Raw genomic sequence first — 16,371 nt, 5'->3', positions numbered from 1 at the left:
ATTTATGTAAATTGACTAATATTGCTGGAAACTTGGCTAATACAAAGCTCTGCAAAATACTGATCATAGAGGATTTTTTTTTTAAAGTATAAATTGTTTTTTAGTATTACCATGTTTGTCAAGTAACTTGGTGTACATCAGGTCACGTTAACAGGTCTGTTAATTTTGGTATAGCCTTTAGAGAAAGGTGGTTGACTCAAAGGACACCACTGTGGTAATAGCAGATGATCCTACACAATTACTCTGAATTAGCAAACTTGCTGTAACCTAAGGCAGCAGGAAGAGAAGCTGAAGTTTCTCCCCAAGTATAGTTCAGTGCCTACTATACTTAGTTGTCACTACATAAAGCCAGCTCTCTCCAAAAGTACAAATGCTCTACCTGTGAAGACTGATTCTACAATATTTTTAAACTTGGCAATTTTCATTTTAATCTGATCTGTAAGACTGTAATCACTGTGTTCCTCAAACACAAACTTAATCAGATTTTTTTGAAGTTGGAAGTGTTCAGGGAAATGGAGGGACAGCCAACCTTAAATGCTTAGGAAAGGAATTCCTCTAAAGTAGTCCTGAACGATTTTCCTCTCATTTTTAATTAGACTGGTAACTTAAAATAAAAACAAAACACCACAACTTTTGTATAGCACCTCTTTTATAAGAGTGTTAGTTATAAAAAATAAAAAAATGGCTGAAGCAAGAATCATTGGTAAAGATTGAGTCAGGAACTAGTGTGAAAACAGCTGAGCAGATTTCAATACAGTCACATATTTTAATGTAATTTCTTCCCTCTGTGTGGCATTTATTTCGGGAATAACCTTTTCAGTCATCCACTCCAAGTGATGCAAACCTATTAACATTGCATAAATGCTGAGTTTCTGGTACAGCACACCTGCTGGCCTTTTTCTTCTTACTAGATGCTTTCTTCTTTTTGCAGGACTCAGATTTGGTCTTGGTCATCTTCTGAAAGAAGTCTGGAGATACAGTTGACTCCACCATATTTAACAAAACCTGATAAAGCTGAGACATTTTTGGAGATAAACGAAACAGGTTTTCCACTGAAGGTGTTGATTTAAGCTCTTGGTACAGTCTGTGCACAAGGGTCCCACTGTAAAGCCTGGTCGAGAAAGGAGAGAATCCTCATTTAGAATTGTACTTCAGCAGGACAGGTACAGAAACATACTGCTTTTGTGGAAAAAAACCCAGTCTTAACTACCAACACAATTCAACAGCGAGCTCCCAAGGGGCAGATAGTCTACTCTGGTTTTTCCATATTATTATCTTTTAAGAAGGGAGCTGAAATGTAGTAAAAACAGCCAAAGGAATCTGACACAGAAAATAAAACATGTGAACACATTACATCGGGGGCTTGTGTGGAAAGCAAATCTCTGAAACATCCTTACCGACTTATGTCTGGCTCAGAGAGGGGAGTGCCAAGTAGCTGGTTGAGGTACAATCCCATCTGAAGGCAGCACTGCCACTGGCAAAAACCATGTGCAGCATCTAAATCAAAGCCTTGATTTTTCAAGTTCTTTTCCTTCCATTTTAGAAATTCATTATATGCAACATTGTCATCTTCAGCACATAAAACTGTTGGATCTAGGTTGTAAATAAAAAGCAACATGCAAATAAGTGTTCTGCTCTGAACAGCAGGAAAGATGTCTGCAATGCATAAGTTTTCAAACCTCCAGTTCTATTTTGGGAAGAATTAGTAATGTTTTCAAATGTCTCAAACTGAACTTTAAGACATAAAATTGAGTAAAAAGTAAAGTATGAATATCCATGAGCATCTGAAATTGTGAAATCGAGAATTCTATCTCTTAGGTAATTTGCCACACTGTCTGTGAGTGGATCAATTCCAGACAAGATTTCCATCGCACTCCCACCCATTTGGGAAGCGGGTGGCAACCATGTCAGTTCAGTGTCTATAAACCAGAACCTAAAGCAGCTATATAGCCGTAGCATGCATAATCATTGCCATCAAATGAAGGACTCCTAGAAGAAATGCCACCATAACTCTAATAGGTATAAATATTACTAAAACAATTCCAGATTCTCACAATGCACAGGCAGATAAAGGGTGCCTGTGCAATGCGCCATTTTTAAGTGCAGAGGATTTTAGAAAAACTCATGAGAAAGAAAATTATCATAATGCATCCATAGTTGTTATTCTCTTGATGCATAAGTATGCTAAGTTTATTTTATGGTAACTTTTGTATCTAAACTAATGTTTTAGTCCTAAAGAAAGCATTTAGAAATTCAAATTAATGTTTTAGAAGATGACAAAGTACTGCTTTGCCTATATAAAATGTTAAATTGATGGCAGGCACTGTTTCTCTGCTCTCTATCAATACAAAGAATGTGACACCTCAGGATACAAAGTAAATCATTACTAATTCATTTGAATTTGGACAACTTGCCATAAAGGAGGAAAAGTGAATTATGGTATAGATTTTCATAGTAGCTGAACATCTAAAATTGTATTCTTTGGAGACATACCTGGCTCATTTGTTATCCTGTGCAGTTCTCCAGATACTATCATTAGAAGTAAAGCCTTTAATTGATGCAACTTAACTTTCGGTTCTGAACAACGTATCCAGTAACACGTTACAGCAACAGGGAGTTGTAAGTGACTGGGGATGGATTCTAGGAAACTCATTTTCACTCCAAGAGTCTCCAGCAAAAGCATCTGACGATGTGACATGGGAACCTGAAAATAAATTTAAAAATCAGAGTAGAAATATAACAGTAAGATACTTTACTTGCTGTGAGCAGTTTCCAAAAGGCAAATAAGCTTGTGTTTAAACTAGCTAGTACCTTCATGTTTTTGATAAATAATTTAAGTTTCACAGATATTTTGAACAGGACATATTTTAAAAATACTACTTACGCTTTAAAAACCACAATTAAATGCTGGGTAGAAGGATAAAAGTAATTTTTTACAATTGCCTGAGGTCAGATTTTAAGAGGTTTCAGAATTTTCTTCAAATCAGGTGACTTAATTTAAACTTCTATTTAAAGCTGACTCACTTGATAGATCTTGTAACCATAATGCATTAAAATTAACTTTGCTATGGTAAATATATAAATACATATATAAAAATTCACTTTGAGCCTCTTAGAAGTTACCCTTGCTTTGTGAGATGTAATGGTGATGTTTGTTCTTGATATGTTGAAAACACCTGTAATCACAATGAAAGCTTAAGTGTGAAGCTTGCATTTTTCACCTGCAGTGTATTAACTCCTAGCACATGTTCCATCTTTGTGCTATTTAACTTACAAAAAGTGGTGTTATAAACTCTGTCCATAACTTCATGCATGCAGCAGAATCATAGCAGGCTGTTCAGTTGTAATCAGAGTGCTTTGTGCACCTCTGTTACAATGGTTTTGCCTATTCTTAGGCAGACATGTCCACAGTAGAAGACAAACTGGAATCAGTTTTGCCTAGGGCACTTTAAATGCAGGATAACCTTTCTTCTTCTGACCTTCTGTGTTGAATTGGTAACTCCCATGTGTTTAGTAAAGAGAGTTGTTACAATAACAGAAATGCAAATTGATTAAATAAACCATATATATACCAAGGGCAAATTAAGGTGTCATTAATGCTTCTAAAAATCCCAAAGCATCATTTTTCAGACTCTTAAGTGTTTGCATATTGCTCATTTCAAAGGCCTGTAACATTAAACCTGTGTAAAATAACCTGTATGTAGGCCTTTGGATCCATAGCTTTCTGTAGCATTTAACGGTCGTAGTAGTGACAGGCTTGGATCTTACATGAAATAGCCACCAACAAGTGATAAAAACACACAGCACAGCCCCCATGTACCGATGTGTTAACAGTTGATCCGAAAGCAAGAATGGAGAGAGCATGTGGCTTAAATATGCAGTATTAAAAGACAAGAACTGTATTTCCAGATGTTTCAGAAATTACTGCATACAAAACTTCAGTTATGCAACTTTGAGAATGGGAGATTACTTTCCATTCACAGCAACAGCACAGTCTTAATTATTAGAATTTAAAGGATTGCTAATGGTGACTGGAACTAACCTAAGGACAACTTTCCTTTGATTACAAGCTGCTTTTTAGATGCTGTTCTGTCTGGCAAGCAGCAGGGGTCCACGCTAGCAGGACACATACTTGCGGCAGGTAGAACTGCTGGGCAGCTGCAAGATTCACACATAAAATAATGGTGATTTTTAGTAAAAAAAACCTGGGTCAGATTTTGTTTCAGAACAGTGCTCTGAAACATCCATAGCTTGACCAATTCTAAATTTAGTAGTTTCAAATTACACTTTTCTAAATTTCATGAAACAGAGTTCTTTCCTAGAATTATAAAAGCATTAGTGTAATAGGATGAAAGAAGGCTTAGAAGGGAAAAACTAGGCAATACTATATAAACACACAACCAACTCTTCATCTCATTGGTCTTGGTACACTTGGGGGGTTGGAGCCAAAGATAAAGCAATGTGTGTAGCTTCTCCTGTATCACTGGCCAAGCTCTGAGCCCTGTAGGTACCTCTGTATTAAGTAGTTATTTACAGAAGTGGCTTAGTTCATGTATCACATTTAGCAACTAGTTGGCAAACGTGAGTCCCAGCTATTTTTTGTCTCTCATGAAACACTGTTATCTGTTGTGACAACCATTTACCTCCATTAACTTGTCCAAAAGAAAATGATCATCACAAAAATCTGTGGGTAGGCTTGCTGCTTGAACAAATGTTTTTTTAAGTGTCTTTTGGAGTCTGTCAAATTCACATACAACTGGCAGCTCGTTGGTCTGCTTACTTGGAGAAGCGGCTTCAGTATTGGGCAACCCTTTCAGTAGCAGTCCATAGATAACTTGTCGAATGGGCAAAGCTGTGCTATGTGCACTAGGTCTCTGCATATTCTCCACCTGAACATGGAGGAAGGTACTTCTTAGTATCAGGGCATCGCTGATGAAGGGGGCCAGCTTACCTTTCGCCAAAGCATCGCGTACCCACTGCGGTAGGTCTGCTTTCCTGGCAGCCTCGCATTCATACTTCCCACTCTGAAAAAAGTCCTCGAGATTCGCGTCAGAGGGAGTATAATCCTCCATGGCGGTGCACAGAAGCGCCCTTATTTCTTCCCTCTGGTGTTTCCTAAGGTACGTCAGCACGCTGTCCACAGCCTCTGCCGGCTCGGCGAACTGCGCCAGCCAGCCCAGCAGCCCCCGGAGGCGGACGTGCCTGCCGCCCTTGCCCGCCGCGCAGCCCCGCGGCAGGGGCGCCTTACTGAAGAAGGCCTCAAAGGCGGCCAGGTCCAGGTAGTCGTTGCCGTTCATGACGGCGAAGAGCGGGAGCAGCCTCCTGTCCAGGTGACCGAAGTGCCGGCAGAACTTGGCCGCGGAGAAGCAGCGCGCGGGCACGTAGCAGCCCTGCGGCCCGTCCCCCGCGCACACGCTCTGCCACTGGAAGTGGCTCAGCGGGCAGTAGCCGCCCGCCAGGTCGAAGACGCAGAAGTCGCTGTCGAGGGAGAGGACGGGGCAGCCCCAGCGGTTGGCCAGGCCGGCGATCTCCCGGTCGGCCTCGGCGAAGCACTGCACGAAGGGCACGCCCAGCCGGCCCAGCGCCTGCACGAAGGCCTCTCGGGCCAACAGCGGCACCAGGCAGCCGCCCTCACCGCGGGAGAGCCCGTGGGCCGCCCGCAGCCGCTCGGCGGCGCGGCTCCGCAGTGTGGGCAGCTTCCTGTCCTCGGCGCCGCGTCCGCCGTCCAGCACCACGAAGGGGGCGACGCGGCAGGCCCGCAGGCTGCCGAAGAAGTCCCGCACGGCCGCCGCGAAGAGGCCGTAGTCGCCGCCGCGGCGGAAGTCGGCGGCGGATGCGAAGCAGAGGCGGTGATAGAGGCTGCTCCCGTCGATGACCAGCTTGGTGTCCCGCACCCGCAGCTCGGTGAAGAACGTCCCGCGCTCCTCCACAAAGCCCGTCAGCCCCTGGACGCCCATTGCGGCGACACGCCGCCGGAAGTGACAGGCGGAGCCCTTCAATCAAGGACTCTTCTCTGCCTCTTCCCGCCCACTAGCTCTCTGTCTCCTAGCGACGGGGCCGCAAACACGGGCCTGGCGGAGCGCTCGGGGCGGGCGGCTTCTCCGCACGGCTCGGCTCGGGTCCCGAGGCCGGGCGAGGTAGGAGGTTGTGGCCGCTTCCTCTTTCGCCCCGGGCTGGCAGCGCCATGCTTTAGGCTGTCCCAAGGGGAGCCAGCGGATCCTGTGGGACGCTGGTCCCCGCCGCCCCGGCGCTCCTCTCACCCTGGCGGCCCTGTGGGGCCGGGCGCTGGAGGGATGAAGTCTGTGGGAGATCGCGTACCGCTAAGTGTGCCGGGCAGAGGGGCCCCGGGAACACTGCCTTGCCCGGAGGGGTGAGGAAAGGGGCCCGGATGGTGCCAGGCTGCCCTCACCTGTCTACGTGAGGGTATCTGGGGCGGACACTGCACACTTCTGGGTGCTTCCAGGCACTTGGAGCGGGAATTTTGCGTCTTACGCGGTCTATTAACGAGGTAATAACATCTCTGACGTTATCCTAGGGGATCTCTGCTTCCTGAATGTTGTCAGGGTGATATTAGTTAGCCTCTTTGATCGCTGAGTACATTTGACCTTGTTTAACTGCCACCTGCAGGATCCTTTCCTACCGACACTACTCATAAAATCTTACGCGTTCTCTGGCAGCAGTAAAAAACTGAACCAACTGAGATGATGTTACTTTAGACTTGGCTAAGTTTATAAAGATACTGCAGAAAATAACAATGAAACTAGTGTTCCCATGAATATATTCCCCCTCCCCCCCCAAAAAAAAAAAAAAAGTTTAAAGGAGCATGCCAGTAAAGTCATTGGCAGGAAAAATATCAAATTAGTAAATACTGAGAATATTTGCAGTTTAAATATAAAAATTCTGGAAGGAGTGGGGGGCAGCAAACATTGATGTAGCACAGGGGTTCTTAAGGAATACAAAGAAAACCTGATAGAATAGGAAAATTGCCTTGATTGGCAAAAATGGGTTTATCCTGGAGGCAGAAAATCAGAATATGTTAGCCATTGCTAAAGAAACCTGAAGGCTACATAAAGGAAATTAAAATCAGTATCTTTCTTACCTAAGCAAAAGAAGGCCAGGGGAAGAAGTGGAAGTGCTGTGTATTTAGCACACATTGGTGAAACTATGAAACCCTAAAGAATAACTTTGCTTTAGCTTACAACAAAAAAAAAAATGAGGAGATTTATACTCTAGCCAAGGAAGAAGGAAAAATAAAAGTGATCCAGACGATGTAATTGCATTAGTTCAGCATTAATAGCCTGTCAGGCTCTGGAATGGGGCTTGGAAGGGGGAAGAAAATTAAGAACATAGACTGTTTACCAGAATATTACCGGATAGAGTATACTGTGATTTTTGAGGAAAATGAGGCTGGAGAATTGATTTCTTTGAGAGTTGTTCTGAGCTTTAATGAAGCAATTGATGTTCTGTTGTTCAGGAAATACCTGCTCAGTGGGAAAAGATGGACAATGGTAAAAAATACAAGGAAGGTTGGGCTAAAGGTTTGAGTGAGGTAAGAGAGGCTGCCAGTTCATATACTTCTTGAAGAATCAGTCAGTCTTATGGTTCAGCCAGGCTCTAGAGTCTATTAACTGTTCTGGGGTATTGCTTTCAAATGCAGCAGCTCAGCAATCCATCGTTTCTATGCCATTAAATTGTACCTGGGGCACCAGAATGGCAATCACTGGCCCATACCTTATAACACTATTGAGCAGTAGATATCAGAGCATTTCACAAAGTTAAATGATAGTTCTTACCATTGTTTCATATAGAAGGAAATAAAAATGTAGAGAGTAGCAGGTAAGAGGCAGAGTTGGAAATAAAGCACAACAATTAGGCTACTTGATCTGAAGTGTGATATTATGGTCTATTTTCCTAGGGCCCAAATAAATATGAAAATGTGAAGGTGAGCAGTGTTGAGTGATTCTTCTCCAGAAAAAAGGAACAGATAGCTCAGCAGTTCTTGTAGTGTAGCTATTTCTAAAGGTCATGTATTTCAAAGCTATTCTATCTGGAATTTATGATGGCATCCATAAACCAGCAACTTTCTAGGAGAATAGAATAGTAAATTAAAAATATGTAATGGCAATGTCATATTTTATGGAGTTCCTTTTCCTGACCTCCTCTCCCCCATACCTCAACATGATCCATTTATGCTTCATACAGATTTGGGGTTACAGGAGAAACAATTTTCTAGCTGACATTCTTTGCTTAGCATTTGCATTTCAAAATTTTTGTCACTGCTGCTTTCTGAAAGAGAATACAGAAACAGAATCTCAGGAGTGCTTTTATTTAAAAAACATACAGGATTTGTATCATTAGATAGCTTGTAGTAATTAAAATTTGGCTGTGTTTCATAATATAGTGACACTTCAATGTCAGGCTCTTTGGTACAATGTGACAGCAGCTCAGCAGATGAGTATTAAAACACCATGCACACATGTGCACGCACACACACACACAGAGTTGTCGTAAGATACAAATTTGTAATCTTTATTTAAACTCTGCATTTATTAGGAAGTGAAGACAGTGACTTGGAACCAGCAGTTATACAGCTTCGAAAATTAAGCAATTTGTCTTTTCCAAAACAAATGACAAAAAAAAGCATTTTGATGTGCTCACATTGACATTAAAATGCTATGATGAACCAAAGCAGTGTAGGCATGCTGCACTGCAGCAGGCGGTGCTGATAGACAATAGTATTAGTTGCACTGATTGTAGGATCTTGCAACGTTTTTATTTGTTCCAAAGGATCCTCAAGCACAAATGGTGCAGGTAGCATTATATAAAGGCAAGGTAATGAAGGCTATATTGTTTTATTATGTGCAGTGAAGCACCTACCCTTTATCATTTAGTATGAGGAAACCTGAGTAAACAAAGTTACTCTAAATTCATGTTCAGTTATTGAAAACCATAGATACACTAGAGTTTGCCTTTACATTCTCTATGTTTGCAGAATTAGCACCTCAATTAGACAAGAATTCAAAGTCAGAATTAAATTGTTAGAAAGGTGGGTCAAGAAAGAATTATTACAGTGAAGGAGAAATGAAGAAATTTTGGGAGAACTGGGTTTTATTGAAAGTCTGTTAGACTTGTGGGTAGCCACAAAGCTCTTAATTTGCAGAAGAGATTAGTAGTGAATCATACAGAAGCTGTGAGGTCAGCACCGAAACAGATGGTGAAATCTGAGGGGCAAATGAAAGAGCAGAGATAACAGCTTTGTAGTTACTGGTGGGAGTGAACTCAAATTATGTGTGGAGATTATGCTTCAGTATGTACAAAACTCATGAAACCTATATCCTGACATGCACGTATTTTTAGTGTCAGATACCATGGTGGTAAAAAGACAGGTGATAAGGAAGAGTGTCTTATCTAGGGGAACTGTCAGGTGAAGCACAGGTATAGCACTTGAACATTTAAATAAATTAATGTGTGGAATTTCATTTCCCTCATGTTATCAGTTCAGTGAATTCATCTAAGGTTGTTTTAGAGGAAGGCTGACTATATCGCATCTACATTTTCTGGAGTTTCTTTATCAAGTCTGCTGCCCACATCATAGCAACTAATGATTCCGCTTAATTTGTGTTTTGCTGCAAGCTGAGCAATATAAGCACTGCCAGAGAATTAAATGAAGATTTTAATACGAATAATACATTGACAAATATTTTTTTTCTATTTCAAGTTTTCCTGTGAATATCCACAGAAAAGGATTAGAAAGCTACATTCTAGAGAAATTTGCGTAGTTTCTGTTAGACAGAGAAATGCTGCGATTTCAAGAAACTGCTAAGCATGCCACTGTTGCCAGATATAATTCTACTTGCTCAGATGCTATGATTGCAAGAAGATACGCTATTCAGAGGAAACTTGGCAATGGAAGCTTTGGAAGTGTTTATCTGGTTTCTGACAGAAAAGCAAAACATGGAGAAGAATTGTAAGTAAACACTTCACATACTTGAAATAAAAATGTTTGGAACATGTTTCTTGCATTGTAGATGTTTTCTTTGTGTCTTATCTTTCAGTTCAGTGTTATGTTGCAACCTTAACTGTTTAACTGATTGAGGACATGAGAGAGGAGCAGACTTTACACTGACTCAGCATTTCACCTGAATCTGGGTTTGTTCAAAATAATTTATCCAACATGCCTGTCTTACTATACTTTTATCTAAGTCCTTTTTAATTGACTTGTGCAAGACAGAGTGGAGGTAGATAGAAAATCTCAGACCCTCATCTCCATAGTGATGTACACCTCTCAAGCTTTCTAACAAATAATAAAACCAGTAAAGATATATATAACTTACCTATTCCCCAGTGCCATACTTTGGACAAGTTGCTAATATATGTGCAGTGGAAAAGACCCATGTATTTACACAGAACCGAGGTGAATTTTATCATTGTCCTGACAAGAGACAGGGCTAAGGTCTATGCCAGGTTTCACAAATTTGCTCCTCTTGTTTGTAACAAAATTGTTTACTAAAGGCTTAAAGCTTTATAATTTCTAAGCTTTCATTGCATGATTATGTCAATATATATGTGTGTATATTTGTATAGCATATTTTTGAGGTCTTTGTATTTTATAGATTTACTCAATTCTTGAAGTTCTTTCTACTTACTAAGTAGCATGCATTTACTTTCTATGCCATGTTTATACATCTTCACGAACACGATGATTTTATTTAAAAAAAATGTGGAAACACAGAATCCTTAGTTGAATCAGGTCCAGCTACTGCAGTGCCTAACTCTATAATGCTTCATTCAGTTACACGTGCCCATTAAAGCACGAAACATTTAAAAGGAGCATGAAAATGTCGGAACTTCTGAATGTATTGAATATATATTAATGGACTTTCCTCCTAATTTCTGATGATTTCTTATTTATTTATGTAAGTAGGTTTTTTGATAACACTTAGTTGGGTGCTTTCAGGCATTGATTCTGTGTCATTGTAAGGACTCAGATTGTTGGAGGAGTCTCAAAAGAAACTATACTTTATTGATGTCCTATTTTTTCTAATTGAATTTTAGAAATGAAACCTGAGAAGGAATAGATACAGAAATTCCAGTAAACACCTCTCTGTTTGCTGCATATCTGAGACCACCATGTTTTGTGGTTTGTTTTTTTTTTTTGTAAATTACCAGCAAATCTTGATTTTTTTAAATCTTATTTTTTTTCTACCTGTCTGAATTTGGACAGATCTCATCAGCTTGGTTGATAAACCCTTCAGGATTCTGAAGCTGCAAAGGCAGAAGAACATTTTCAGAGTGTTGACATTGCTGTGCGTTAGTTTGAAGTTGGGAACCTGGGTAATGAATGCATCACTGGCTGGACTTCCTGTTGTGTAGAATTGTGTTTGGCTATTGGTTTGATTTTTACATCAAATGAAATTTGAATGTGGATATTTTTGGTTTTATCCGATCAGATTTGTGAGGCTTAGTGTTTAAAGTCTGAGCCATCTGGTCAATGTGCTTTTCAACCAGAAAGACATTTTTCCTTTAAATATGGGGGTCTATTGGTCCTTATTGATGGACACATTAATGAGCACTTATATGATAAAAGAGCTTTTTCTGATTCCCTTGTGCCTCACTTTTGCTATTTATGACGATGCATTCTTGGCAATATTGCTTTAATAAATGTGCAGCCAAGACATAATTCTTTTGCTTGTTTTCCTTCTACATAAATTTACAGCTTCTCAGATCCTTGGATTAGGGTTAGAGGCTACTAAGCCCTCAGTTTTTCTAGCTGGCTTATAAGACTCTCGGATTTCTCTCAGACTTGACTATGGTTTTCTGCAAACATGTTCTTTAATGAAAACTTTCATCAAAAACAAGAGAAGCTATTTTTCATTTTCTGTTGGAAAAAATTATTGTGCAAATAGGGTGACATGAGCTCCCTGAGCTTATAAAACTCTTCAGAATTCAGCTATTACTGAACTCAGAATATTAACACTATGATGAAATATGCCTCTTCACACATTTGCTGCTATAGCACAAGCTGCCAAAACTCAAATCCAAATATGTGCTTTGCATTTAAGTAGTTCTTGTATCTATATTTTTCCTTAAGAATTTTTATTTGAGAACTTTAATTCAGAGTGCTGAGTGTGTCCTTTGCCATCCTCAGGATAGTGGCTGAGTATCAAACGGCTTTTTTTTGTTGCTGTGGTTGTTGTTTGTTTTATCAGTCTCTTTTTGTGACTACAGCAATATCTAACAAGCCAAAATGCTGGTGTAATACTGTAGTTCATCCTTTTAGCACTAGGTGGTACTTGCGTATCATAGTTATTCTTCATTCCTTCTGAGCCTCAAATGCAGATTGAAGAGAAGATTCCCCAGCTTTCTATAATTTATATGTTAATATATTACAAAAATACTGATCTGGATGAACATGAAAGCTCAGGTAGTATGATGAAAAAGAGTGTAGATACATTATTTTATTTAAAAATACTTGTTTCTTTAGGTGGTAAAAATATACCAGAAGTCACATTCTCAACATTACTTTCAAATCAGAAAATAATCTCTTATGGAACTGTACTGGTTACTGTTTTTGTTATAGTTTCCATTGGGAAGTAAATATTTGATTTTGAATGAATGATTAGGTGGTTATTTTTCTTAATATTCAAAAAGAATACTTTTAATACAGCTCTGAAAGCACTTGAGCAGAAAAAAAAAAAAAAGGAATTGAGATATTTAGGTCACAAATGACCTCAGCAGAGTTAGAAGTCTGGTTTTATTGTTTCATATGCGATCTAGAACATGCTATATACAGCATGAACTCAGCCACCGATGGTTTCCTGAATGTTGCTATAGTCTAAAGCGGTGTGAAAGTGCATAGGAATAAATCGTAAGAATACAAATTCCCAAGAAGGGTGACATCTTGAATATTGGTACAGAAGCCATCCGGGGATATCTTTTTCCATTTTCCATTATTGCAGTGTCCACAGAGTGAGTTAATGCAGAGACTAGCAATAGTTATGTAATTTCATGTATGCTTAGCAAAGCTTTTGCATTCTTTTAGAAATAATTTTTGGGCGTACTTCATTACCCTTCAAGGATCTTCGCTGTGGAGAGCCAAGTGTTATGCACAGAGTTGCTTCAGCTGGGAGGGAGAGTTGAGTATTTGGGGTATGCCTTGACTTAAGAGATATATTTCCACATAAAACTTTCCACATAGAGCTGCTCAGGCCAGCAGTGCCTCCCTCTCTTAGAAGTACATGCCAGCTTCATGCTGACCTCCAGTTCTGTGTATGGATGGGATCAGGATGACTGACTTTCTGAAAGCACACTAGATCAGAGACATCCACTGTGATGTAGCTGAGTTTCATACTCTGTAAATAAGAAGGTTATGAAGTAGTACTAGCGTAGTAGCGTATGTAGGTTTCTGATTATAAGTCCCTCTTAAGTGTTATATGACACATTCCTTGTCTGTTGCTTTAACTTCCTAATTTGTATTTTTGGAAATTATATTTTCTGGCAATCATTTATGTTCACAGTCCTTTGTGACTTTTGTAATTTTGCCTTCTTTTTTATTAGATGACTCTGAAAACCTTTTTCATTTTAATTTTGAACTCCACCTTCTCTCAACTAGAAGATTACATGCTGCTATAAACAACTGTCAGTTAGAGGCATAGCTAAACACGAATGTCTGAGCCAGTAAAATCCCTAGTCATACAACATCTTCTTGTGGCAATGAACTCTGTTTTCCTTTAGAAAATAATAGTTGCAAGTCATTGTATATTCTTAAATATGCTTTCATAGGTTCTGCTCACATTTAAGTTTACTAAGAAATAGCTTCTCTGCTTGTATTGCTTGTGTTTTATGTTTTTTCCAAGGTATATTATCCACAGTGGAGAGGGAGAAAGCCAAACCAGTGATTAGTATTCTGGGGTGAGATGGTACCACCATGAGGTTATTTCAGACTGACTATTAGACTTAAGGATCATGCTTACATTATTCTCAGATATCTGCTTTGTGCAGATGTGATGAGTAACTTTTCCAAGTTTGATAATAATTTCCTAAAAGTCAAGGTGCAAGTTCTTGATTTGAGATAGGAAGTTATGCCATCTGCTATACCTCTTCCAGAAGGTATAGAAGGTATCATCCTGTTGGATGATTCTTACTGAGTATGACAGAGGGTTAAACATCTCACAGACAGAAGTTCCTGCAACTTACATGAAAAGAGGCAGCAGAGTGGAGAAGAAAATGAATGCTCTCATAAAGAGAAAGACCAGAATTTGAGACACTCGTCACTATGAAAGAAGTTTCTCATGTACTAGGCAATCCACACAGGAGAGATATCATCAGTTTTTTCCAGTTTTGGAAGAAACTATGGTCAGAATTTATATCATCTTAGACTCTAAAGTTAGTCAAACACAAGAGACATGTTTGTACAAAAGCAAGCTTTTTAGTTCCAGTTTACACAGAATGGTTTGGTTTGTGTATTTGATGTTTTCTCTGTCAGGTATTTGCAAATCTTCTTGTTTTGAGCCGGGTACTATACATTCACTAAAACTGAGATTGAATTGCTTAGTGTTGACACTGTCTTTCCATTCTAGTGGTCTCTAAAATGAGCTTTGTCAAATCTTTAATTTAAATTGCAAACTGATTTAGTCAGTATGGAACTGGAGTCCAAATAAGGATAGGATTGCTTCTGCAAATATTTGCTGTGTTTTTTAATCTTTTCCTGGCTTTGAATTTAATTTAGACATGATAAATGGGGATGCACATCCCTAGTTGCCCGTTAGTAGTTTCACAAATTTTAGAGGCTTTGGGTTTGCCTGTTTTAAGAAGAAAAAACAGTAGCTTTAATTTGGGTAAAAACTACTTCTTATGAGTTTTTGTTCATTTCCCCTTTATCTTTTGTGAAGTTGTACCAGTAATGAAGTTGGGCCTAAGTGTCATTTTTTTCTTTACATTTGTATAATTCAATGTCACTAGCAAAGGATAAACAGTACGACTCAGTCGCTTTTCTAGACCCATGACTGCTCACTATGCAATACTGTCTATTAAGAATGACTCTAAGCATGCGTTTAGCACCTTTACCATTCTGGGATCTGAAAGCACTTTTCAGAGCTATGAAGTATTTTTATCCAGTTTGTGAATGGGCAATAAACAGAGAGGTTCAACAGTTTGCCTGTGTTCATGTAGCAAGTCTGTGGAAAATAACTGGGCCAGTAATTGAGAAATCATTCCTTGATATCTGAATCTTGCTAAATATTAATAGACCTTTTAGTTACACTGTAGATGTGCAGTCCTCATCTAGAGCCTAATACCGTGAGGGGCAGTTCTATAGTTTGGAAACAAGCTGTTCTGTGTGTGCAAGGAAGGAAGCTTGGTTTGTAGACTTGCATCTTCTGTTCCCTGAACTTACCACGAGGTGCCCTACTTCTTCAGTACACGTTGTGACAGCATTCCTTTTTCCGGAATGTCCCGTTTTCTCCTATTTCCCCTATTCATAGCTTCAACTTCTCCCTCCCTTCTTGTATCCCTCCAATATTTGTATTTTCCTTCTGTACTCCCTAATTAGTGGTTGGAAGAGAGACAAGTCAAGCCATGGTGGTCCCTGAGCACGTGCGCAGGTGAGATGATCGGTACACATACACTGGCCATTTGGCAGCTCAAATGATGTGTAATTTTTGAGATCCAGAGGCCACTACAATTCTTGCACTTTCTACTTAGATAATTCAATAGGGTCATCTTAAGATCTGTGAAATTGCTGCTCTTCTGACAGATTTGGTTGAAACTGGATGGTAGCTCCCGAAGCTGAGTAGTGATTGCTAGACAGGCAATTTTTTCCTGAGTAGACAAGGCTACTAAACCTTGGAAAACTGGAAAAAATTGGCAAAGTTACAGATGAAATTTACTTAGAAGCTCTGCAGTTATCAAACCAGTACTGTCTTATAAAACTCTACCATCTCAATGATCTGTTAAAATGCTATCTCTTCTGACAAAGAGAAGGAAGGCATTTCAGTATTGTGCCTAGGAAACAGTGTATGAACTTTGTAAATTAAGTGTCAGTGGAGCTTGCAATTTACTGGTAAATTCAGAGAAAACTTAATTTAAAAGTTGCCTTCAAAATGCAGGGCATCTGCAGGATTTTGTTTTGTTTTGGTTTATTTTTTGTTTGTTTTTCCCCAGATTCTTGACTTACATATGATTTTGCAAAAATCTGTCTCAATTTTGAAGAGTTTGCTTTTGTTTGTTGACATCATGGACCTAGACCTACCCAAAATAATTAGGTACCTTGGTTTGTATAAAGAAAGTAGCAGGATTATACCAGCAATTTTACAGCAAACAGTAATATTCCTGCAGTCACTTCTATCCCAATCCCCCCAAGTAGTTTATCAG

At 39.6% G+C, this 16,371-nt stretch overlaps 2 protein-coding genes across 5 annotated transcripts in view; one reads left to right on the top strand and one right to left on the bottom strand.

The window, feature by feature from the left end:
• Positions 1–631: 631 nt before the first annotated feature.
• On the bottom strand, positions 632–5,972 carry ASTE1 (asteroid homolog 1). Its single transcript, XM_065832529.2, has 4 exons — positions 4,644–5,972; positions 2,494–2,704; positions 1,398–1,593; positions 632–1,111 (listed from the first exon to the last, which is right to left on the bottom strand). Exons 1-4 carry the CDS (start codon positions 5,955–5,957, stop codon positions 817–819), a joined length of 2,016 nt encoding a protein of 671 aa, XP_065688601.1. The 5' UTR covers positions 5,958–5,972; the 3' UTR covers positions 632–816.
• Positions 5,973–6,048: 76 nt separating this feature from the next.
• Positions 6,049–16,371, top strand: part of NEK11 (NIMA related kinase 11) — an 89,645-nt gene continuing 79,322 nt past the window's right edge. For 2 of the 4 annotated variants that reach the window (XM_071804883.1, XM_065832527.2), the window contains exons 1-2: positions 6,049–6,137; positions 9,719–9,967. In XM_071804883.1, the coding sequence (XP_071660984.1) occupies positions 9,798–9,967 (170 nt within the window). In that variant the 5' untranslated portion in view covers positions 6,049–6,137; positions 9,719–9,797. Of the gene's footprint in view, positions 6,138–7,853; positions 9,968–16,371 lie in introns of those variants that run through there. The other 2 variants (XM_065832528.2, XM_071804884.1) reach the window with 2 other exon arrangements.

Source organism: Patagioenas fasciata, chromosome 2 (genome assembly GCF_037038585.1).
Source record: "Patagioenas fasciata isolate bPatFas1 chromosome 2, bPatFas1.hap1, whole genome shotgun sequence".
Lineage (NCBI taxonomy): Eukaryota > Metazoa > Chordata > Aves > Columbiformes > Columbidae > Patagioenas > Patagioenas fasciata.
The sequence above is the reverse complement of the archived record's forward strand: the minus strand, read 5'-3'. Positions and strand labels throughout refer to the sequence as shown.